Genomic DNA, 22,858 nt, shown 5'->3' with positions numbered 1-22,858 from the left:
GGATGTTCATCAGGTGAATTGGGCTTATAATGAATGGAGTTCATTTTGCTCACTTTTAATGGCAAGCTTTGTTTTTTTTTTTTTTTTTTTTTTTTTTTTTTTTTGGAGTTGATGGGCAAGTGTTTCTCTCGAGGCTGGCTCCCTTCGGCCCTGGATAGGAAGAATGAGGAGCTTGAGCAAGGATAATGAATGACTGGCAGCATATCATTTCTCTATTCTTTCTTTTCTTTATTAGTATATATCTAGAACGGTCTCCTCGTATTTACAATTCATGGTATTCGATCTGGAAAACACAGGAAACTTGTTTGGGGTATCGTAAAACACGTCTTTTATGAGAGAATCTACCTAGTCGTCAAGTTGTCCTCCCCCCTGTCCCGGAGGCAGGCGAGATCAAACGTCGTAAATATCGGGAATAGTGAAAAGGCCATTGCTATAATTCTGACCAACCCTTACTTCTTCCGCTTGCGGACGACAAGCTTCTTCCCTTTCCTCGTATGTCCTCCCGACGTCGCAGTCTTCGCCATCTTCGCCTGCTGTATCTCGAGATGATTCTCCGCACGCCTCAAAACCCTAAGCTTCTTCTCCGCCATAGCCAACTTTCTCTCCAGTTTTTCCAGCTCGCTCTCGTCCTTCGCCTCAATCTCCCCACCATCCTCCTCGTCATCGAAATCCTCGCCCTCATCCTCTCCATCCTCATCGTCCCTCTCGTTCTTCCTCGCGTCATCTCCCCCACCGTTCAAAATCTCCTCCCTCTCTTCCACCCCCTCCACAAAAACAATCTTCCTCCCCCCCCCCCCCCCCCCCCCCCCCCGCCATAACCACCCTCCTCCTCAACTCCTCCACCTCCTTCCTCACCACATTCGCCACGGTCCTCACGTACGCCACGTCCTGCGTCTTCAGCAACCGCACCACGTCCACATCCAACGCCTTATTCCCCCTGTCTCCTTCTACTTTGCCCGTGAACCCTTTGCCGCGTACCAGCGCCGATCCGGGGCCCTTTCGGGAGTGCATGCCGAAGTAGAATTCATCTTCGTTGCGGTCGGCTGCTTTTTGGCGGAGGTTTTTGATGTGGGCTTTTTTCTTGTTGTAGTCTTGCGCTCGGAGGGAGTAGTCCTGTTAATTCAAATTCGGTGTTAAGCGTTCGGTTTCTTTTTATTTGGGGGAGGCTTCTGAAGAAGAAAGGAAGGGGACGACTGACCTTGTGCTTTTCGAGGAGGCCGAGATGGCGGCGTTCGTGGGGTTGGGCTCGTTCACGGTGGGGACGCCGTTGGATGGCGTTGCGCATTGAGGCGGACATTGTTCCGGAAAGGGTGACAGGTACTCTTTGGATCCTTTCTTTATTCGTGAGGATTCAATGTGTTTGGAGGAGAATAATCCCGGCGTAGTCGGTTTCGAAGAGAGGATTTGAAGGCTGTGAAGCGCAGAATTCGGAGTTGGAAGTTGCTTTGAAAATTTAGGCGGTCAGAAGATTTGGAGTTTTCTGCCGGTGGTGTCCGTCCAAAATATGCCCCGCTGGCTTGTGCTTGTTCGACCTCAAATCCAGAACCTGGAATCGGAATATTCCGAGAAACGAAGTTTATGCCCCCTCCAGCAGGTTGAAGCTTAATTCCTAGCTGACGCGTATACCTAACGTAGCTTATTCTCTTGTCGACGTGGAAAGGATTGTTGTTTTAAACTTACTTCCGACGACGTTGATGAGAAGTTAGGAAAAACATCAACGATACTAACGAAAAAGAAAGAAACAGTCGAGTCCAGATTCGAACCACCATCCTCTCTAAACTAGCTCCTTCTAATCCCACACTAACTTAGAATATCGCCAAGTACCTCATGAGATCTCAGAGAAAATCCCCAGGCACCCTCACAGTCTGTGGCCGTCAATTCACCGGCCACCAAAAAAGAAAAGGGTCCTCCCCATTTGGACCAAGATTCTTTCCGTCTCCGACATGGTTTGACCTGGACGGTTTCTACGCCGCCGCCTCTCCAACGTCGCCGTTTTGGAATGGGGAGCCACTGAATGACCAAGGCATCCGTGTCGTCAATGTTAGAAACCAACCGGCGCTCGTAATTTTTACAATAAGACTATCTTGGGCTTCTTCGATCTTCTGTTTTGGAAACGGTAAGCATTGGGATCCTGAATCCACCTCTGCAGTCGGGTATTCAGGTCCCCCCCAATTATAAGAGCGGCGTACTCTTAGAATTCAACCTTCGCCACTATCTTCCCCATCGCCGAAGTCGTACCAACGGGCAGATGCGGGGGACAAGGATTGTTGGTGCCTTCATTGTTCAAATTCGTGCCATGATGACACAAGCGGCAGACTGCATCCTTCCCCATTCCCGAACAACGAAACATCGGCCGGGCTCGGGAACCGCTCCGATACGCTCAATGGTCAAGAACTTCCCAGCTCATTGTCGGCTCATATCGACACGACAAAGCCCCATTGAATGTGATTAAGATTATATATATTTAAGTTGGGAACATCCCAACACAACTGTCCTTAGCATTTTCCCAGGTCCCACTCAAAAAGTTCACAAAAATATTAGACACTGGAATCAGATAGTTCTCTCCAATGCAAACTGCCCCAAAACATAACAACACCCTTCAACACAGTCCTCTTGTGCTGCCAATATATCCGGCAAGCAAGGGCGTTCTTTTTGAGGAACTGGAAAACAAAACAATGAAAAAGCGCAGACGCCGGAGCCAAAACTGGCATGATTCATCTTACTCTCCGTGTTTAAACCCCATCTTCTCCCTTCTCTTTCTCCCCATATCCTTCCTTACGCTAGCTTACAGAAGAGCAAAGCCGGCGAAGAATCCACCAAGCACAACAGCAAGACCATATTGACGACCCAGCTCAATACCGCCAAAGGACGCAGCAGCTCCCTGCTGGTCACCGCCGAGGTTGGTGATGATCTCGTCGTCGGCGGACTTGGTGGCAGAGGCGCTGGCAGAAGTCTCGGTCGCGGTCTTGTTCGGGGGCGCAGGGTCCTGGGCACCGCAGGGGTTGTCCTCTCGGCAGGCGCGGGAGCACTCGTTGTTCTGGCCGCAGGCGGTGACGCACTGGTTTCCGTACTCGGTGCAGGTGAAGTAGGGGAGGGTGAGAGTGTATTCGGAGATGTTGGGCTGTTGGCCGTTACCGCAGATGCAGCCGTAGGTTAGTTGCTCCTAGAGGGGGTGGGTTAGCTCGTGTTTCACATGCCAGAGAGTTGCTTTATAGAAGGGGGGAAGGGGGGTAGTTATTTAACGGCACATACAGGATCGCAGTCGTTGACGATGGCCGGCCTGGTATCGATCTGTTGGCAGATGATGGGGCAAGTACGCTTCTCATCGGCACACCATGCCTCTGGTAGACAGAATTCACGTTAGCGTCTCAGCAACGGCTAGGCTTCTTGGTAGCGTAGCAACCTACTTCTCGTCGAGAGAGGGACACTGTCGGGTTGGATCACGTAGTCGGCACGGGCAACGGCGACGAAGGCGGCGGCAACGGCCAGGGTGGTAGACTTGAAGGAAGGCATCTTCGTAATGTTGTGTGTGTAATTACTCGGGGACTCGACAGATCAAGGGGTTCGTAAAAGATTAGGGCCGGGTCTATTGAGTTTATCTATTAGCATGTGTCGAGGGTAGATATGCATGAGCTTAGCTCGACAGCAAGGAATCGCCACAAAGGGGGCCGAATGGAATCACGAGGGTACGAGCCGAAGTTGCCATCAACGTTAACAGCTAGCAAAGGAGGTGTCATGAACGTACGGTAAGGGGGAGAAAAATCTCTCGTATCCGGAGGCAACGCGGTGGGTCGAGAGAAAAACGAGCGAAAGGGCACAAAGCGAAGGACAACGAACAGAACAGAAGAACGAAAAGCTTCGGTACAAGCACAGATATGTTTCCTTAAAACGAGAGCAGGAAACTTTTTTCAAGAACGAATGACGATGAAGAGGATTAAAGAGGGGAGGTAGCAGATTAAGACAATGGCACACACAGGAAAACGGAGAGAGGGAAAAAGGAAAAAGGAAGAACCGGGAAAGTGACGAAGCAGTGGACTTGGAAAGCAACATCAACTGAGACAAGCCCAGAACCCCGGATTCTGCAATTTTAACATCAGCAAAATAGGGAGGTCCGGGGGTTCTTTGGTCCTGCAGGAGACATCAGTCATGTAATTGCTTGTCCACTCACGATATTGGTCCGGCGATTTTGGGTGGTGGTACCCCTAATTCCTGAGAGGCCAGGTACCTTCGGGGTACAATCAGCAGACCATACCTTCGTACAGCGGCAGCTTCTGGGAGCTGGCTGCAGAATCAAATCCCTGCTCATGGCTCGTGGTGACTTGTCGTAACAGGCCAGATCCAAGCTCGTACCTGAAGTTAGCGGGTTTTGCACGGAGCTAGCACAGAGATAGTGCGAGGCAGCTCAAGCCAGGCCAGCCACCACAGCCTTGGTCACCAGAGGAAGAGGAGATCAATTTGATCATGACAATGGATCGGAACGGACTTGGAACTGACGCCACGGGCCGCGAGATTCATTTCACACTGCAGTCGACTTCATGTGTGTTGTCTAATATTAGTCCATAAGTGCCTTTAGGATTCTGGCATATGCATTTCAGCTTCGCGTTCTCTGCCGCCACTTGGGTACCGATCTTATTGCAGTGATGTACTTGCGTACTTTAGAGCTGGTTAGTAAACTTCAATTCTGTCAACGTTCCATCGTCCGGGCAGGAGATAGCGAGGTACACTACTTTGTACTTTGTAGTATCGATCATTGGTGGACGTGGTTTCTGCACAATGTTCGTACTCAGTATGCACCAGTCTCAATACCACATTTTGATGCCGTTATATCCTGGGACAGAATTGGGGGCTCACAACCTCTTCTTCGGGCGCTCCTTGTATCTTTGCAGTCTTCTGAGTCAACAGTACGTAGACACACAGGCATTTGACCGAACAGAAGGTTATTGTTCCTTCAATTATTGATCAACGATGCAATGCTCTTACTTCCCTCCGACGCTCGACGCTCGGGCTACACAGCAAGCCGGACTACCTCGGCACACCCCGAATACTGTGTCCTACTGACCTGCGGTCATTGCTCAAGCAGACATGAACGATTTTTCCATTTTGAACCCTTGGGAAGATCCAAACTACCTCGTACTTGGCAGCAACGAGCGGGAGAACAGTTGAAGGGCATGAAGGGAACTACCAAGTAAGTCTGAATTTAGGCCCTTCAGGCCAAGACTTCAACGGTCGAAGGTGCATCCACCGCAACCATATCTCATCCATACATATGCACCTGCACTAGTGTAGCGCACACGGCGACTCCACATCGCCAACCACCAGGTCATGAGTGCAAACGATTAAGATGCAGTGCTAAATTGAGGCAAATTTGCTTGACAGGTTGGTGGCTACTCTTTAGAATTGGCCCAACACGAAGTACATAGTGTACTCCGTAGTGTGCTCCACCCTCTTGAAAAATCCCATCTGTGGATGATCAGACCATTCTTCTGTGCTGGTACAGACAAAATAGTGAATGAGATGGGAGATTTCCCAACATCGCGCGATGAGCAACGTAAAAGAAAGAAAGAAAAAAAAAAATGTTGATAAAATGGCCTCGTCAGGCAACTGATGTCTTGGAGTGCTTTTCTGTTTGATGCTCATCGGAGGCGGACGCGTTATCACACCGGAATGTCTCTCAACCAGATGACAAGACATGCGAAATAATAGTGAACCCGTTTTCGCGTCCTCGAGTTGTTCCTGTCCGTGGCCATCATCAGCGGAGCCCGACTAGGCTGTCGATCAATGTTTCTTTCTCCGGCTCTTCCACGTTGTCCCCGTTTGCAGCAGTCAATGGATCAAGGTTTGTATCCGCTTCACGTTCCCCTTGGGTTCCATTGACCCAGCATTGATACGACGGGACACACACACATTCTTGCTCTCGCTACCTATGTAGTAGCCTACAAAGTCGTAGTATCTCGGGTCTTGCTAACAACAATGGTCGCCAGAAGCCTAATACGAGTTGTTACTTTCGACATTGTAGTATTATTGATTGCTCAAAAACCTCTCCTCACCACCCTCACGATTCGTATTTTTCTCTCCTCCCAATATCGAGCAGTCTGCAGATGACTGCTCGCGCAGCAGTTAATGCACCTTGATATATCAACCCAGCCGAACAAGCACAAAATTCTCCGCTGATTGGCGATGCCAAGAATGAGGGTCCCGACGTCAAGTCCTGTGCATCCGGCCGAAATCAACTACCAAGTAATAAGTTTACGAAGTAAAAAGCATCATGACTTTCTTCTTACTTTTTGGGCCGTCTTGTCCATTGGAAGGAAGAGGACCCTAAAACCCCCAAATGAGAATCCAAGTCCTGATAAACAGGGACGATGAAACGATCAAATGTGTGCATCCCGGCCGTCCCTGCGAAGCAACACCCCACCACCAAGGAAGAGATTCTCGTGTTCGCTGATCGGCAATGGTTCCCTGTAGATCCCCAAGACACTACCCAATCGCCACAAGCCTGGCTCTGTCCCGAACACTTGATGTCCTGTTCATGTTGCCGCTATCCGGTGCCACCGCGTCTTTGCAGGCTTTCCCCAACGACGCTCCGAAGCCCCACGCGGCCCACTCTTAAAAACGGTCGACCGCGTACTTCGTAAGCTTGTTCGAGATGACGATGAAGATCAGAAAGAAGCCTTACACTTTTACTCCGTAGTTGCCCTCATCAACGTCAGTGTCGCTGATGGTAAAGGGGATAAACCACGATCGAGCGATATCTTGTCTTGCTCACAATTCTTTCCATGGTTCGCCAGTACCCTGCAAAATCGTGTCATGGCTCAGGCGACGCTTCGTCCTCAGCATTCCCGTTTATTATTACTTTTTTTTTTTCCCCTTTTTTATACTGAGGTAGAGCACATGCTGAATGGTGTTCTAGAATCGCGTCGAGAATGGAGCGTTCCTTCCGCTAGGTCCAAACCCAGTATTCCTGTCTGGCAAGGAAGGAGCAGTCTCGACCGAACACTGAAGGAAGTAGAGCAGGGCATCAATTGATCACATGCCTTGTCTAGGCATACACTACTACACCTGAGAATCAAGGAAGTCGATATAAGCCCTCGTCTTTTACATTGAAGAGTCACATTCTTCACTTACACCCAGCCATCTGCACAGATTATTATATTAACGTTATGGCTGACTTAGGAAAGATGCAGGTATCGGTATCTAACAGGAAGGAGAAACAGCCCGTCATCCTCCATCATTCTCCCCCAAAAGCTCACAGATGCAGTGCTCCCAACGTGATAGCAAAGAGAACAACCGCCAACCAAGGCTGAGGAGAAAACAAAGCCGCCGACCCGTACGGAGCCGTCTGGCCTTGGCACGAGTAGGAGTTGGTGATTTTCCCTTTCTTGGTACGCACCTCATCGAAAACCGCGCAGTTAAACGCCGGATTCGTCGACATGACCTCCACAGACTCTATTCTAGGCCCTCTGCTATTTTGAAACCATCTGTTGAGGAGACGATCGCTGTGATAGAGGAAAAATAATTAGCAACAGTCCTCTTTTTTCTTTCTTTTTCAACACGACGAATGGAGGGAAATCTCCACGCTTTTCGAGAAAAGAAGTGAAACTCACAAGAAGTCGCCGTCGATATCGGCAGAAATGTTAATCATCCTCATGCTCTCGTACGGCCAAGACCATTGGTCTTCTCTCTCGTCTCTGTCATCACTTTGCTCGCATTTCTCTCTCAGTCCGGAAAGCGGGTCAGGACCAGAAGATATCGTGCTGAGCTTGAGCTGCGGATTGTGGGTGATGATGACGTCCGTTAAAACTCTCGGGAAGCCCCTCCGCGTCGGCCACAGCGATTTGAGCTGCGGATTGTTTTGAACCGTGAGGCTCTTCAACCCAGAGGCCTCGAAGCGCAAATGCTCCATCGGATTGCTCGTGATGATGAGCTCGCCCACGGTTGGCCAGTCGCATGGCTGTATCGCGCGAACCCCCGTTACGTTGAGGAAGTTGATCTCGCCCCGAGGATACCATTTCATGCTTCCGTTCATGTACATGGTGAGGTTTCCATTCCCTTCAATAACAATCTCGTTGGCTTTGACTACGTCGAGCGACATCTCGTGGAGGTTCGGAAGATTCGAGAGCAAAGCTTCGTTTATCACCGAGCCTTGGAAAATTCTGCCGAGGCTGCGAAACCCGGAGTCGGTGATCCTCACCGCCGCATCCCCATTCGTTAATATGTTTCCTGTGCCAGCATTGATGGGGAAAGTCTCGAACTTCTCAGCCCGTTGGATCGTGAAATCGCCCCCTATCTCAACGAGCGCTCCAAAGTCTGCTTCCACTAGTTCAGGCACGCCCATGATGTAAACCCCACCCACTACTTTCTCTAACTTGGGGAATTTTATGGACCGGAGCTGGTTCATATAGGTAGCGGAAAACTCGGCCCCTACTAAGGTGAGGGATGGGGAGGATATGCTGGTGAGCCTGCTGCTGCCACCACTCAAGGTCCTGAACCGACCGCCGACGGCGTTCAGCCCGTCGATTATTATGTCGCCCTCCGCATTGTCTGATATATAGACGGTGCCATGGAAGTAAGAGCATGAGGAAAGGCTGTTGGCGTCCTCTTGTGTCTTAACCACGAATTCCTTTGCGTTACAGTCGATCTGGGCCTGTGCGAGGTGAACTGCTTGTGTCAGGAAGGCAACGGGTAAGAGCATCGATGTGGCGACCTGCCGGAGGGAAGCTATATAGTTTGACTTTGCCATGGCAATGCGTTTCCTATTGCCGATTTCTCGATTCTGAGAGCATCTAAAGGCAAGGCTATTTCAAAATAACCTCCTTCCCAGGCACCATCGCCTTGGTTATATATCTAAGGATCATCGACCCATTTGTCTGGAACCAACACCAACACCAGCATCGAACCAACGCACATTAACCCGCCTCCTCCCCATTCGCCGAGAATATCCCCAAGGGTCATTTAAAGATCTGCGGCACGGCAGCCTCTCGGTTGCGGGTGAAGTGTGAAATTGCACGAGGACCTCAAAATAAGGAAAAAAGGCTTTGGCCTACCTCATTTGACTGGCTACGTGCCCGTTTTAGGGACGAAAGCATCAGGTCTCGACAAAATAATATGTTGGGCCTCAAGTGGAAGATGTTCGAGGTCCATGACACCTTTCCGAAGCGTATCCCATGTTACGCCTTGTTTTTCTTAATATGCTTCGCTTGTAAATGGACTCTGTCTCTACTACCCGCACAAGTCCTGTAAAGCAAAAACTAGCCAGCGATTGGGAGCAGAGGGAGAGCCGTTCATCCATACTTTGCATTTCACAAGAGTCAGATCAGCTTGGCGCGTCTAGGAGTGGAGGACAATGATCCGGCTTGGCACTCTATCCTTCACTTTGTACAACCCGAGATGCTGCCAGGGTCGAGGAAGTCGCATGAAAAAAAGATAATTACTTTAAAAGAAAAAGTGTAAAGGGGATATCATTCAATCATTCTTAGTTACAAAGTATGCTCTCCTATTCCCTCGCCGGCTTTCCCATCGCGTCTTATTCCCAGCAATCTTTAACGGGATGAAAGACGGCGCATAAACATTTCCTTTCCATCCAGATATTCAAAGGATGCTTGGGCGGTGTTGAACAACCCAAGCAATCCATCAAGAAAAACAACTTGAACACTCAGCCTATTATAGTCTCTCTCAAAAACCACCCTTACAAAACCAATGGGTTAATCTCAGACCCAACCATCCCCTCCATCTCAGGCGTAGGCGGCGGCAAATTGCCTACCTTCGTGCAAAGCCAGCAAGACGCATACATATTAACCCTATCAATGCAAGCCGTCTCGACGCCCCGCTCACCAACCCTCTTAGGCGAGAATCCGTAGGCCTCGAACTCCTTGACGTACCAAGGGGTGAGGGCCGAGGAGCGCAGAAGAACGCGACCACCCATAGCGAGGGCGCGGTTGAGGCGAGAGATCTGGCGCACGGCGGCTCCCGGGTCGGAGGGGTCGAACCAGTCCATGCTGTCCATGACGACGGCGATGGTGAGCGTGCCGGGGGTGATGCGGGCGATGACCTCATCGAGCTCGTCTGTGTGGATGCGGAGGCCGTCGAGGGCGCCGGGTTGGGAGAGGCGCGCGTGGGTCTGGCGGTGGAGGTAGTCTGGGTGGCATCGGGGCGAGAACTTGCCCGCAAGGCAGACGTAGTAGTACGGGTTGTCGCCTGCGATGTGAGTCTCCTCGGCAACGGGGTCGAGGGTGTCGACCATGTAGTTCCAGATGGCGTGGGAGCGCTTGTTCTTGGAGGTGGGGTTGGGGCCCTTGACGGAGTCGCTCTCGGCGTGATCCTGCTCAATCATGGCCAGCTGGTTCTTGGGCACGCCCAGCGCAGCCCAGAGGAAGCTTTCCTGGCTGACGACCAGGTTGCAGATGAGACGGGAGAGAAGAGCGGGACGGATGCGGTTACGCCAGGTCTCGCGCTGCTCGTTGAGCGTTTTGGCCGAGAGGATCGAGTCGACGGCATTGCGGCAGCCGAAGATACGGGAAACCCAGCGCACGACGCGGATGGCATGACGAGAGCCGCCAGTGTCGTAGAGGCCGTGAGTGTGCTTAGTGAAAACATCGACGTTGCTGAGCCAGTACTGGAAAGCGCGGCTGGAGAGGTGGGGGGAAAGCTTAGTCAGGAGGAGCTCACGGAAGTTGACGTGCTTGCCTTCGCCAAAGATCTTCCAGAAGTCCTCGTACGGCAGGGCGGTGTAAGAGGCGACCTTGAGCTCGAGGAGATGGTTCTGCGTGGGGTTGAGGTCGACGGCGTGGATACGCGCGGGACCCTGGCGGGCGTAGGAGAGAATGTTGTCGCCGGCGCTAGTGATAGCGAGGATGACGTCCTTGGGGCCAATCTTGAGAATGCGTTCGTCAACGCGGGCGTCTTCCCAGGTGAAGGCGTAGATGTATTCGTCATTGAACTGAGTGTGTTTCTTGAGTTGATCATCATAGTAGATCCTCCAGTGGTGGTTCTGGTAGAAGAAGGCCGGGAGGGGAAGGTTGGCAGAGAGGTTCTGCACAGCGGTGAGGAATGCCTTGGAACGGATCTCGGGAGCCGAGCGCTCAACGGCACGCGCAAGGGCATCTCCGCCCTTGTTTGCGGGTACCAGGCGAGGCGACTCGGTCACGAGGGCGTCAATCCTCTCAATGATTTCATGGGGCAAGCTCGAAGAGGAGAAGGGAGCTTTATGCACACCGAGCCAGACGTAGTAGGGGATACGACCGAGGGACTTATTGCGGCCATTGATGGTCAGCAAGGTGCCGAACTTGTACTCGAGGTAGTCGCGACGACCAGGCTCGAGGCTGACACGGTCAATGTCGAACCAAGCTCGCCAGAAGCTGCGGGTGAAGAAGTTGACATGGCGGTTCATGATACCACCGGTGAAGTTGCGGAAGGAGAAGTCAGCCTTGGACTGGGTGTAGAAATCGACAACGCCAAAGACTCCGCGAGGGGAGAGAAGGCAAGAAAGGGAGTCGATAACGGAGTGGTAGTCGGGCTACGCCCAAAGAGCTTTTGTTAGACTAAAAATATACACATAGGGAGGGGGGAAGGGGGGGGGAATGAAACCCACAATCATGGAAAGACTGTACGACAGGGTTACGAGATCAGCACCGCCATGCTCCGGCCTCTTGGGCTCGAAGTAGCTGTAACTGGGGGACCTCATAGGAGTGCGGTCGCCCGAGAGATCATTCTCATAATCCTCGAGGCGGAACTTCCTAGCGTCCTCACAAATAACCTTGACGTTCTTCCAGCCGAGCCTTTCGAAGCGTTTCCTCGCGACTTCGCAGAGAGAGGGAGAGAAATCGACGATGTAGACGCTCGAGAAGAACTCGGGGACGTTGACGAAGCAAGACATGGCCTCAATGTTGTAGCCCGTGCCACCACCAACCTAGAAATATACCCCGTGTAAGTCCAATGTGCTCCAAAAACAAAAATTGAGGGCGCTCAAAAGCGTAGCCTGGGTTTGGTGGAAAAGGTAGGTCCATAATCATACGTCAACCCAGATTCTGCGCTTCTGTTTCTTGTGGCCCTCAGCCAGGGCAGCTTCGGCTCTCGCCTTGAGCTGCGCGGCAACGAGCGCGAGCATATCCTCGCGGCCCTGAAGCAAGACGCCGCGGGTCGCGTCGTAGGCACCGGCCTGCTTCTTGTAGAAGCTCTCGAGGGCATCCTGCTGGTTGCCCTTGGAGTCGCCGGTGTGGGGCTTGATGAAGCACGAGTAGAAGAAGAGGAAGAAGGATTTCAACAGCCCCGGAGGCTGTTCGTCACCGCCGCCGGATCGGTTTGCGGGGGAGACGAGGGAATAGACGCAGATACTGCCGACCAATGCGGTGGCTACGCCAGCTAGAAGTAGTTTTGTGTCCATGTCCGGAGGCATTGTGTTACCACCAGGAAAAGCCATGGTACTCTCGCATCGCTTATCCTCGAAGGAGGAAGGTGTTGTTGACGCTCTTTCTGTAGATGTTGAATTTACTACAAGACCAAGAGGGAGGGGTGGATGAGAAAGAAAAGGGAAACAAAAAAGGAGAAGAGCCGCGTGAGACTACTTGACAGAGGCACGTTGGCCACCTTTATACGGCGTGAGAGAATAAAACAAGAGAGCCGAGGAATAAGACGGCATCTTCTACATTGCGAGCTGGCTGGCGCTAGGGTCAAGGATTTGGTCAAACGCCGGCCATTCATGCTGTCGCATGCACTCACCAAGGCACGAGAGAAGGCCCAACCTCCGCCCCTCAATGTGTAGATTATTAGATACCGCCAGACCAATCCGTCTTCGCCTGGCTGTAGTATCGGCGGCCGGAAGGTTTAGGCTTGGCCCCTGAGGAAAGAACCCAAAAAAAGAAAAAGCTCAAGGACAAAAGGACAAAAAAAATTGGCATTGACGCGCCTAGCGATCGCCCACCAAAGCTACAAGCTCACCTCCCCACAAAGACTTGCAGAGGAACGGCATTGCGCAAACAAGGATTTGTACAGGGAGGTGTGCTCGTGTGTATAAAGTTGGCAAGCTACCCCTCCATCTTCGGAGGCAAATTGAGAAAGTTGATAACCTCGTTACCCCTCCAGTGCTGACACGATGTGCAAAGGAGCTTCATCATAGGTTGAATTGGGCGAGCCCACGTTTTTTAAGCCATATCGTGGTGGTTTCGTTAGGCGAGAGCAAGGCCGACGGGTGGGAGTTGGATCGGGGTGTGGTCGGGGTGTGGTCGGGGGCCGGCGACGACCAATGAGTGGACCATGTGGGCAAGATGTGTGGTCGTACCGGACTGGACCCTGATTCGAAGATTGACCTGCAGCTTGCAGTTTGGCGGGAGATGTGAAATGGGAATGTGGGGGCGTCTGTTTTAGGGAAAGTGTAGCAAGGGATTCGAGGGAACAGGAGGGATCTGCCAAGAAACCTTGCCAGGGCGTACCGCAGATCTTGGCTTCTGGTGAACTGGGGGAGAGGAAAGATCTAGGCTCTAGACCCTTGGACTGCACAGAGACCCCGGCGAGCGATTCCGAAGACTCGAGAGAGTCAAACAACACGTCATTCGACATGCCAGGGTTTTGATAGGCCAGCCGCATCCGCTTCCTGCTCCCCATGAATTCCAAAGATGCCGACTTGTGACCGCATTGTCCTACCACTCTCGGGAACATTCGGCGTGTTCATTTCCCGGGATGGAGTGCAGACAAGCAGGCGCTGGAGGTTGGTCTTGAGATACTAAGGCTGCAAGCATGAAGTTAAATCCTATCAATAGAATGCAGAGACGTTGGAAACCTACCGAAGGACTCGGTGTCAAAAGAGCATCTAGACGCTCCGGCTTTCGAAAGCGAGAAACTCAGTGTTCTTCTCACAGTAGATGGGAGATGAGCCTCAGATAGCCCTCAAGTCACAACCGGGGGCGAGAAACCAGATTGACCTTCTACTCCCGGGCGAGAATGATAAACGCGAACGAGGAAGATGAAGTCAGTCCGAATTTATTTGCGTTGCTGCACGTGATACTGCGTGAAGTATCAAACGAGGAAAGAGCACCGTTGTGTCGCCCTTGCCGTATGAGGCCTTACAGAGTACGACAACAGCACCTTGCCCCCGGACAGCTCGAAGGAAATACAAGCTAGGGATACAGATCCCAACGGTCCCGACTGAAGGCATGAGTGCACACGTGCTCGGGTTCCTAGCTTGATGATGCGGGCTCGTCTTCTGCGGCAGATGCCTTGTCACTGTAGTTCGACAGGGGGTTCGCGGTTGATATATGAACATCTACCCGTCGGTCAGAGCCTGTCCAAGCAAGCCACCTTCTGGCACGCACATCGAATCCCTACCTTCGACGAACATGGATATGAGAAGAAGTCTCTTAGAAATACTACGAAGTATTTGATTCCTAACCCTTTTTGGAAAACTGAATCCGGGTATCTCGCTAGCCAGGCCGCAGAGAACAGAGGCCAAAGACCAGAGTATCATCTACACTCGCGGCACCGTTCTTCACAAGAAAACAAACCCTCCAAAAGACGACAAACAACAACATTCCCTAATCTTGCTTCCCTGTAAAACTCCGTGAAACTCCTGATGAAGCTTCCGGCCATCCTACATTAACTCCTGTTAGCTTTTCTCCGAACCGCGATGAAATGAATAGTCCATTAGATTACTTACCATCGATAGCATCTGTATCGAGCCCTCCAAGGTTCTCTTCCACTGTGTGTTCCTTTCGATCAATCGGAATGGTAGGGGTTCAGAACGTTCCGCGAAGGCCACAAACAAGCCAAATTGCCCAATGCGATCTACCAGGTCCGGCTCCGAGCGAAACCACAGTCGGCCAGATCGAGACGCAACTCCAGTGATTTTGTCTCTTCAAAAAATGAGATCCTCGTCCGGGTTTCGCAGGCGTTGTCGGAGAGCCACGAGGCAATCGACCAAACCATCAACAATACGCAGGATACCGTCGTGGAGGGTGCGCAGAGTGGGGATCACCAGCCTGTAGTGACTGGAAGCAATGAGGTCCATAATGCTGGTTGTGAAGTAGGGTTGGATTAGCTCAGAGAGAAGCACGCCAAGCGGTGTATTTATCAACAATACAGCAGCGGTCGACGAGGATGCGATATGCCTCTATGCTTTAACATATAAAACTCTAGGTTAACGAGTTCGTTTCTGCTTGCGCCGAGGAAACGGGAAACGAGGAAGTGGTTGGTAGGTAGTGGGAAGAAGAAAAAGAGGAAGAAATATCTCATTTGTTCTTAAGATATTGGAGTATAAAAAGACTTGAGGATCACTACGATGAATAGGGTGAATCATTATCGTGGTGCTGGCATGAGCGATGGCCCTCAAGCTGGTGCTGATTTAGAAGTTGTTGTTTTAAGGGCCAGCTCTTGCATCGTGACAAAGGATTTTCTTGCTGAATAGAAATTACAGTTACAAAATTCTAGAATATTTAATCTAGATATTGTTAACGTCTTGAGAGAAGAGTTCAAGCATTCAATGTCGTCGTTGGAGCGAGATAAGCTTCTCTCCATGTAAGCTGTTCTAAGCTGGAAAGGAAGAGAGCAGGCTCCTCATTGCATGTAAACAACTTTCTTCAATTATTGAAGAAAAATAGATGGCAAATATTTACTTCTGAAGAAGGGCAATAAGATACATATCAACAAAGAAGAAGAATGTCGCCAGGCCGGAGGCCCAAGTATCACTATGAAACCCCAGAGCAAGGAACCACAATGTCCTCGACTCAAACCTCTACAAAAATGCAAACCCCCTGTTGCCGCCACCGAGCTCACCGTCTCCCCAATACCAGCCACTCGGAAGAGCCTCAAATCCCATTCCTCTGACATCCAGACTTCTCGACAAGCTCGGCAGGGCACTGCACCTGCTGGAAGGTGACGGACGGGTTATCGGCGCCGCCGAACCAGTCGAATCGCCACTTGCAGCCGGCCTTGAGCTTCTCAGGGAAGCTGTCGCAGTCGGCACCGTTGCTAATGCCTCCGTAGCGCTCGCCCCAGCCGTTTGGCGGGGATCCCCACTGGTCGGTGCAGCCGTTGAAGATGCCGACACCACCGCCGGGCATCTAAATGAGAGAGTTTCCGCGTTAGTTGTATTGATCTTCGTTTTCGATTCTTGGGCAATCCTAGAATAAAAAAAAAAAAAGGAAAAGAAAGCGAGAGAGATAGAGAGAAAGAGAGAGAGAGTCCAGCCATCATAACCTACCGCAATATCAAAGTGATTCTGCCCCAAGTCCCCCCCAGTATTCGTCGCCTGCACAATCATCTTCTTCCCATTAACTGGCCCACTCGTAAACGTCAACTCATAGCAAGCACAGCACCAATCGTTCTCCGTCTGCCCGTTAATCCGCACGGCGGCCCACCCGTACGAGAGGTTATCGTCGACGGCCCAGGGGCTGTGGCTCGAGCACATGTAGGCGCTGCCGCCGGCGTCGCACCCGGACCGAGTCGACCCGCCGTCGTTGAGCGGGTTGTCGCTCCTGTCGCAGGTTCCCAGGGGCCCCTTGGCGAGGCTGCCCTTGCCGGGCCAGGCGCAGGAGGGCTTGCAGCAGTCCCAGTAGCGGGTTGTGGAGCCGGAGCCGCTGGCTTGGGCGGAGGCGGTGATGATGAGGGGCGCGAGGGCCGTGAGGGTAGTGAGGGTGACTTTCATTGTAGCTGGGGAAAGACGGGTGAATGGGGCGTGTAAGTGAGGCCGAGGCGAGGGGAGCGTGAGCGATTGGGAAATCCGGGCGGCTCTGTTGAACCTGTGCGATTACTCCCTGGATTTCTTACTTAGTTGGGGGTTTCGAGAAGCCCAGAGCCCGGATTTAAAGGCAAGACTGGGCAAAGTGTATAAAGAAGAAAGAAGAGTGAAGAGGAGAGAGCCAAGAGGAAGACGGTTGCCCAGAGGAAGTGCCTAGGGAAGGACACAAGGTAATATATTTCCATATTTGTATATCTCTCTCTATCGCCCTCACATCTTTCTTAAAGCCGATCCCGCGTACGTTGATGAATCGATGCATCTATCGCGTTAATATACAGCTCCCCGCCGTTGTCAGCTAATAATTGATCGTCTCTCCCCGGAGACGGTCCGGACGGGATCTTGGCTTCCCAAGGCTTGGGACCAAGAGAAGACGACAGGCGATGATCCGAAATAACAGGCCAATAATAAGAAGAGACATGGAATAGAAATTGGGAATCGTTCGGGAAAGGGAATGGGAAGAAATCAAAGGCGAAAGGCAGGCCCGATTTTCGCTTAATATCAAGGGCCTCATAACAAATACTAATCCCAGCCGAGAATCGTCAGCATATTAAGCCGCCCTCCTCAAATAGATTCATCGATCCATCCCGGCTTCCCCCACCATTCATAGAGACACCGATCAGGGTATATATGCATTGCAACCTTTAATTCCTTCCTTTGCCGGATGCGGAGGCGTCGAAATGCATGGTGCCTGTCCCCTGACATACTCGCGTGTTGGGATATCCCTGATGGTGTGTTCAAACGAGTTCCTATTCTCGAGGAATCCGGCCCGGAAATCGGATCTCGACGTCTTGGAACCGTCGCGGGAAAAGATGCTTTCAATTCAAACTCTGGCTCCCGTATAATATTGCAATATCTGTTCATGCCACACTCACTAATAGCATAGCGGGGATAAAGACCGCGCCAACCAGACAACAACACAATCCCCCTCTTCACCCCCTCTCTCCCCAATTTAATATACCTCGTTCCCCGGCAAGTCTATCTATTTTATGTCACCCCATGAAGATGCGTTCCCCGCATCTCTGGAGATGAAGAGGGAGAAGAAAAAAAAGGTTATGACCCGAGTATCTGCTCAATGTACTCCTGTGGATGGGGGACATGTTTTGTCACTAGGCGGGACACGGAGACATCAGCCTGCAGAGATGCCTTTTTCAGTCTCAATCACCAATGGCTCCTCGGCGTTTATGCCGCCAGGGGTTAACACATTGACGTATCTTCCCAGTATTCATCCCGTCGAGTGTCACGTACGCACACACGTAGTATGGGGCTCGGCTGTGCTTCCGAGAAAGGGTCTCTGCTCTAGTCAAGCCATTGCCGGGGGACGACGTCAGCTCCTGACTTACATAGAACCGTCTCAGCACCATCTTAGTTAGCAGGACCTCAATGTAGCTTCGGCGTGTTATAGAAGAAATATTGAAGATGACGAGAGGAAGAATCAAGGGTTTGTTTGTAGGATCACTAGACAAGGGACAATTCACCAATGTATATCTTTTCAAGGAAAACCAAACATTTGCATTCTTTATTAATTTTTTTTTCTAAATTATTTCTGGGGCCAAGGTATTGACTGGCCGATGGTACGCCGGATTGAGTGAGAGGATGCCCGGGAAATCCAGGCCTCTCCTCACGCTCTCCATGGGAATGTGGGACTGTAACCTTGATGGCCAGATATGACGAGATCGTAGCCCGCAGAGCAAGACCGTTTCACCTCCTCCGCCCCCAATTGAAGACTACCGCGACCGACTGCCCTTCTGGTTCTCACTGCTACCACCAACGTCGCTCCTCACTCTCCTCCTCCGCTTCCTCTTCGGGCTCCTCTTCCTCTTCCTCTTCCTCTTCCGCTTCCGCCTCCTCTTCCTCATCCTCTTTTTGTTCCTCCTCGTCCTCTATTTCCTCAGCTTCTGCTTCAACCTCCTCGTCCTCGACTTCCTCTTCTTCTTCTTCTTCTTCCTCCTCTGCTTCTTCGATTACCTCCTCCTCTGGTCCTGCCTCTTCCGCCTCTACTTCTTCACCAACTCCCTCCCCGTCCTCCTCGGTATCGCGTTCCTCTCCACCATCGTCTTCAAGCTCCACGTCTTCAGCGTCTGGCCCGGGCTCTCCTAAATCGCCCACTTCCCTACTGTCAAACTGGTCAATGGTTTCGTCGGGTTCGATGCCTTGTTCAGTCTCACTTCCCAGGCCCACATCGCTGCCTGGGGAAAACCCCTACCACCCCCTGCCGTGATGCTGCCGGTGGCCGTGGTTGTCATCGTCATCGGAATCATTGCTTCGGCTGTGATGTTGCCGGCGGTGTCCGTGGCGCTCATTGTCATCGGAATCGTCGTCTCGGCCACGATAACCTCCTCCGCCCTCACGCCGCCCACCGTAAGATTCCTGTTCGTAGCCCCCTCTCTGGTAGCCGCCCCCGCCATAGCCGCCCTCTTGACGTCCGCCGTAGCCTCCTTCCTGGCGTCCACCATACGAGTCACCACCATACGAATCACCACCATACGAGTCACCACCATACGACTGCTCCTGACGACGTCCATAGCCGCCTCCGCGGCGGTCGTCATCATCGTCACGTTGACCACCATAGCCACCACCTCGGCGGTCGTCATCGTCATCACGTCGACCACCATAACCACCACCATAGCCACCGCCTCGGCGGTCGTCGTCGCCGTCATTGCGCCGGCCACCACCGTAGCCACCACCATAATCACCCCCTCGGCGGTTATCGCCGTCATCGTCTCTCCCCCCCGACGAGGAGAAAGACTGATAATAGCTGCTCGACTGAGACTGCTGGTAGCCGCCGCCACTATCGTATCGCTGGCTTGAGTGGCTCTGCGTATAGCCTCCACCGCTGTCATATCGCTCAGTGGTCTCGGATCGACCGTAGCCGCCATCGTTATCGTAACGCTGCGTCGTCTGGGATGCCACGTAGCCGCTATCGCCGCTCTGGTAGCTCGATTGCGTCTGCGTGTAGCCCTGGTCGTCCTCCTGTCGACGAGAAGACGAGCCACTTCCACCAATGCCAAGGAATGAGCTGGCGGCTCCTAGCAGGCCACCAATGCCGCTATCCTCTTCCTTAGGCTGGGGGGGTTGGTAGCTGGGGATCTTGACACCAGTCTGCTGCTGAATGATGTTAGAGAAGGCACCAGAGGCACCGGATAGGATGGCATCGGCGGCTTTTCCGGCAACCTTATCCTCCCAGGTCTCGGGTTCGCCGAACTGCTTGCGCATCTTGAGCTTTCCAGCGCAGCCGTGGCCGTGGCCGGTGTCTTGGACGCCCTCCTTATGGTTCTCTCCGTTTTGGACACCCTCTCGAGATAGCTTCTGTCGATATTCGTCCTGTCGGCGGCCTTGCTCATTCCACCACTCCTCAACGCAACGGAATATGATGCTTCTACCCTCGCGCGCGCCACCTTGAGCCATCTCCCGCTGCGCTGGGTGGTGGAGGATACCCTCGACGATGCGGTCAATCATCTCATTCACGTTAACGCTCTCATCGTCGATCGCCGCCATGACCTGGGGAACAACCCAGCTGACAGTGTAGGCGGCGGCTCGGCCAGCAACTTCATTAAGAATCTGTACCGGGGTGTCAGTCTGTTTGGGCGATACGAGGGGCGAACAGGAAAAGTTCTCAAGGATAATCGTAATGGCAAACCTACGTTGGAGAAGTGGTCCTTTGACAGCATGGAGTGGGTGGGATCGGTGGAGCGGGAGTCGTCAAAGACAATGTGCTGCTCATTCACGCTGCTTTGGATGATCTCCTCAGATCCAGTCTTGAGTTCGGCTCCGATCTGATGGATAATGGGGATGATGAAAGGAGCAATGAGAGAGAAGATGAACATGGAGAGTTGCTCCTCCAGTTGTTCGAGAATCTTGGGTAAGACTGGGATTTTGTCTGTGGCGTTGGAGATATCCTTCATCAGACCATCGTGCCATTCGATAACCGGCATGATCTGACGGAAGATATTCTGCACGTAAACAGTGTACTCCTCGGGGTCCTTTGGAGATACCTGCAGGTTCTGCATTTGCGCCGTGGTAGCATTTTGTTGCAGCTCATCGACCTTGCTACTCTGATGCTGACCGCCAAAAAGGTCGTCAGGAATCTTATCAAGCAGGTTTCGAAGAATGCTGGTGTCAGCTGTGGAGCTCTGCTGCAAGGTTCCCTCAAGCTCCTCAATTTCGTTTTGAGTGAGCTTGTCAGAAACTAGGGGCCGGTAAGTTATTTGATTCTGGTAAAGGTAAACGGAACGGAAGGAAGGAAAAGAAGTTGGTTACCTTCACCAGTGACGGAGTGGAGGAAGTCAACACCTCCAAAAGTACCAGTGACAATTGGATAGACAGAGCCGCGAGCACCGCGGATATTGATCTGAGTGTTTCGACCAACATGGGGGAAGACATCCCGCTCGCCTAGCTCGATGAGGGCCAACTCGATATAGTTGCTGTGGGCAAAGAAGTCTAGAGCCGGGGGAAAAAGAAAAAGGAGTCAGTATTCAGGAAGACAACATTGGACGAAAGCTGGAACTAGGTTGGAGGAACACCGGGCGATGACGAACCTTCAAGGCAGTGAAGCGCAGTTCCCATGAGGCGGAAGGACTCGTTGCGCTCAGTCTTGTCTCCGCTACGAGCGTAGCTCCTGCCAAGACGGACACAGCGGGTAAGGAGATCCCGAACAAGACCGGCCGAGGTAGTGATACCGATGCGCTCGTTAGCGATGTAGTTCTTCATACCAGTGTCTGGGTCGATGGCGAGCTCGACTCCCTCGTCTACAGGGCCACGAAGAGCTCTGTGATAGTTACGAGCGTCCACATTGTCGGCATAATTTTTGGGGTTATCAATATGTTCTTCGGGGCGATAGCAACCGAGGCGGTCGGCAGTAACTTCAAACTCCTTGGATCCGAAGCCGAAGGTCATGAAGCCGAGGACGCAGAGGAGAAGTCGGATAGCTTCGGCCGAGACCGCCTTGACGGTACCGACGTCGATGGCCTGGGAGTAATCCCTGAGCCAGTTTCCGAAGTAAACTCGGGAGACGTTGAGCTTGTTGAACTTCTTGCCGCCAAAGGCTTGTGCCATGGCAATCTTCAACAGAGCATCCTCGATGTCTCCATGGCGCCCTAGTGGAGAATTGCGGAATCAGTAGGCTGCCCATCCAGCGTATTGTGGCACAAGGGGCATAGAGGCAGGACCCGGTCAAGGGCAGGATGGGGGGTTGGTGGGAATCTCGCTACTCACAGTTCTGGCCCTCGACCTTGGAGATGCTCGCGATGTTACCCGCACCGAAAGCAGCAGCGGGACGAGTGAACCAGAGGAGGCCAATCACAGCCACCAAGAACGTAAAGGATTTGTTCTCAAACATCCTTTCCGGATCAACCGTAGATAATGTAACTAGAAGCCGGGTTGCTGATTTGTGTAGTTCGGATCTAGTAGGTTCGTGGGGTAGAAAGCGTCGTGGGGTAGAAAGCGTCAAGCTTGGAGAGAGAAATGCAGTTTAGTACGAATCTCAGTTCGTGCGGGAATGTAAAAGGAAGGATGGATCTACTACGAGATATCCAGGCAAAGAAGGAATATGTCGTGATTCAAAAACGGCACGGCACTGAGGTTAAGGAAGGAAGGGGGGAGGCAGCCGATGTTTGCGAAAGGGGGGGTAACTTGAATTCAAGTATCAAATGGTGCTTGTGGAAGCTTGGAGATTGAAGGAGGGGCACAAGGCGGGGCGGGGCTGGTCTCGTCTCGTCTCGATTGCGCACACTACTTCGTTGGTGTGGCATGAGAAGGGATGGGACATACATTGAGCTAAACGTATCATTGATGTCTAGGGGGGGTCAGAGCTTCACCAATTGAGTCGATGCTTTGAGCTTGGTTGGCATGAAGTACGAAGTAGTGCCGTCGACTAAGGGACAGCAACTAAACTAATCCATGATCCAGGACGCAAGAGCCAGCCAGCTCAGGCATTGGTTGATGGCGGGGTATTGGTGTACGAGGAAGTATCGACCAGTCTTGGTACAATCTACAATCGCCAGATTGATCGGGATGACGACCTTCCCCGGTGCTTCCTTCCCTTCCCTTCACCTTCACGCCCGTCTATAGTAGGACCAGTGAGACCGACAGAAACCCCGCCCGACTGCAAAATAGCAATGACTCTATGTACAGAGCATG

General features: G+C 52.1%; 5 protein-coding genes across 5 annotated transcripts; all 5 read right to left on the bottom strand.

Annotated features, from left to right (window-relative positions):
- Positions 1-449: 449 nt before the first annotated feature.
- Positions 450-1,297, bottom strand: SAPIO_CDS5492 (Uncharacterized protein; the record flags this gene model as incomplete). Its single annotated transcript, XM_016787812.1, has 3 exons — positions 450-752; positions 820-1,113; positions 1,199-1,297. 3 exons carry the CDS (start codon positions 1,295-1,297, stop codon positions 450-452), a joined length of 696 nt encoding a protein of 231 aa, XP_016642127.1.
- A 1,488-nt stretch (positions 1,298-2,785) lies between these two features.
- Positions 2,786-3,513, bottom strand: SAPIO_CDS5491 (uncharacterized protein; the record flags this gene model as incomplete). Its single annotated transcript, XM_016787811.1, has 3 exons — positions 2,786-3,163; positions 3,253-3,341; positions 3,408-3,513. 3 exons carry the CDS (start codon positions 3,511-3,513, stop codon positions 2,786-2,788), a joined length of 573 nt encoding a protein of 190 aa, XP_016642126.1.
- Positions 3,514-7,246: 3,733 nt separating this feature from the next.
- On the bottom strand, positions 7,247-12,391 carry SAPIO_CDS5490 (uncharacterized protein; the record flags this gene model as incomplete). Its single annotated transcript, XM_016787810.1, has 5 exons — positions 7,247-7,496; positions 7,605-8,753; positions 9,789-11,512; positions 11,588-11,905; positions 12,011-12,391. The coding sequence occupies 5 exons, from the start codon at positions 12,389-12,391 to the stop codon at positions 7,247-7,249; spliced, it is 3,822 nt and encodes a 1,273-aa protein (XP_016642125.1).
- Positions 12,392-15,791: 3,400 nt separating this feature from the next.
- Positions 15,792-16,630, bottom strand: SAPIO_CDS5489 (Glycosyl hydrolase family 45; the record flags this gene model as incomplete). The annotated part of the gene is made up of 2 exons (XM_016787809.1): positions 15,792-16,046; positions 16,187-16,630. The coding sequence occupies 2 exons, from the start codon at positions 16,628-16,630 to the stop codon at positions 15,792-15,794; spliced, it is 699 nt and encodes a 232-aa protein (XP_016642124.1).
- A 1,851-nt stretch (positions 16,631-18,481) lies between these two features.
- On the bottom strand, positions 18,482-22,058 carry SAPIO_CDS5488 (uncharacterized protein; the record flags this gene model as incomplete). The annotated part of the gene is made up of 6 exons (XM_016787808.1): positions 18,482-18,836; positions 18,927-20,281; positions 20,365-20,909; positions 20,981-21,160; positions 21,259-21,816; positions 21,935-22,058. 6 exons carry the CDS (start codon positions 22,056-22,058, stop codon positions 18,482-18,484), a joined length of 3,117 nt encoding a protein of 1,038 aa, XP_016642123.1.
- Between the last annotated feature and the right edge of the window lie 800 nt (positions 22,059-22,858).

This window comes from Scedosporium apiospermum (assembly GCF_000732125.1).
Source record: "Scedosporium apiospermum strain IHEM 14462 chromosome Unknown SEQ_SAPIO_0099, whole genome shotgun sequence".
Classification (NCBI taxonomy): domain Eukaryota; kingdom Fungi; phylum Ascomycota; class Sordariomycetes; order Microascales; family Microascaceae; genus Scedosporium; species Scedosporium apiospermum.
Note: the sequence above shows the minus strand (reverse complement) of the source record. Positions and strands in the feature narration are given on the sequence as shown.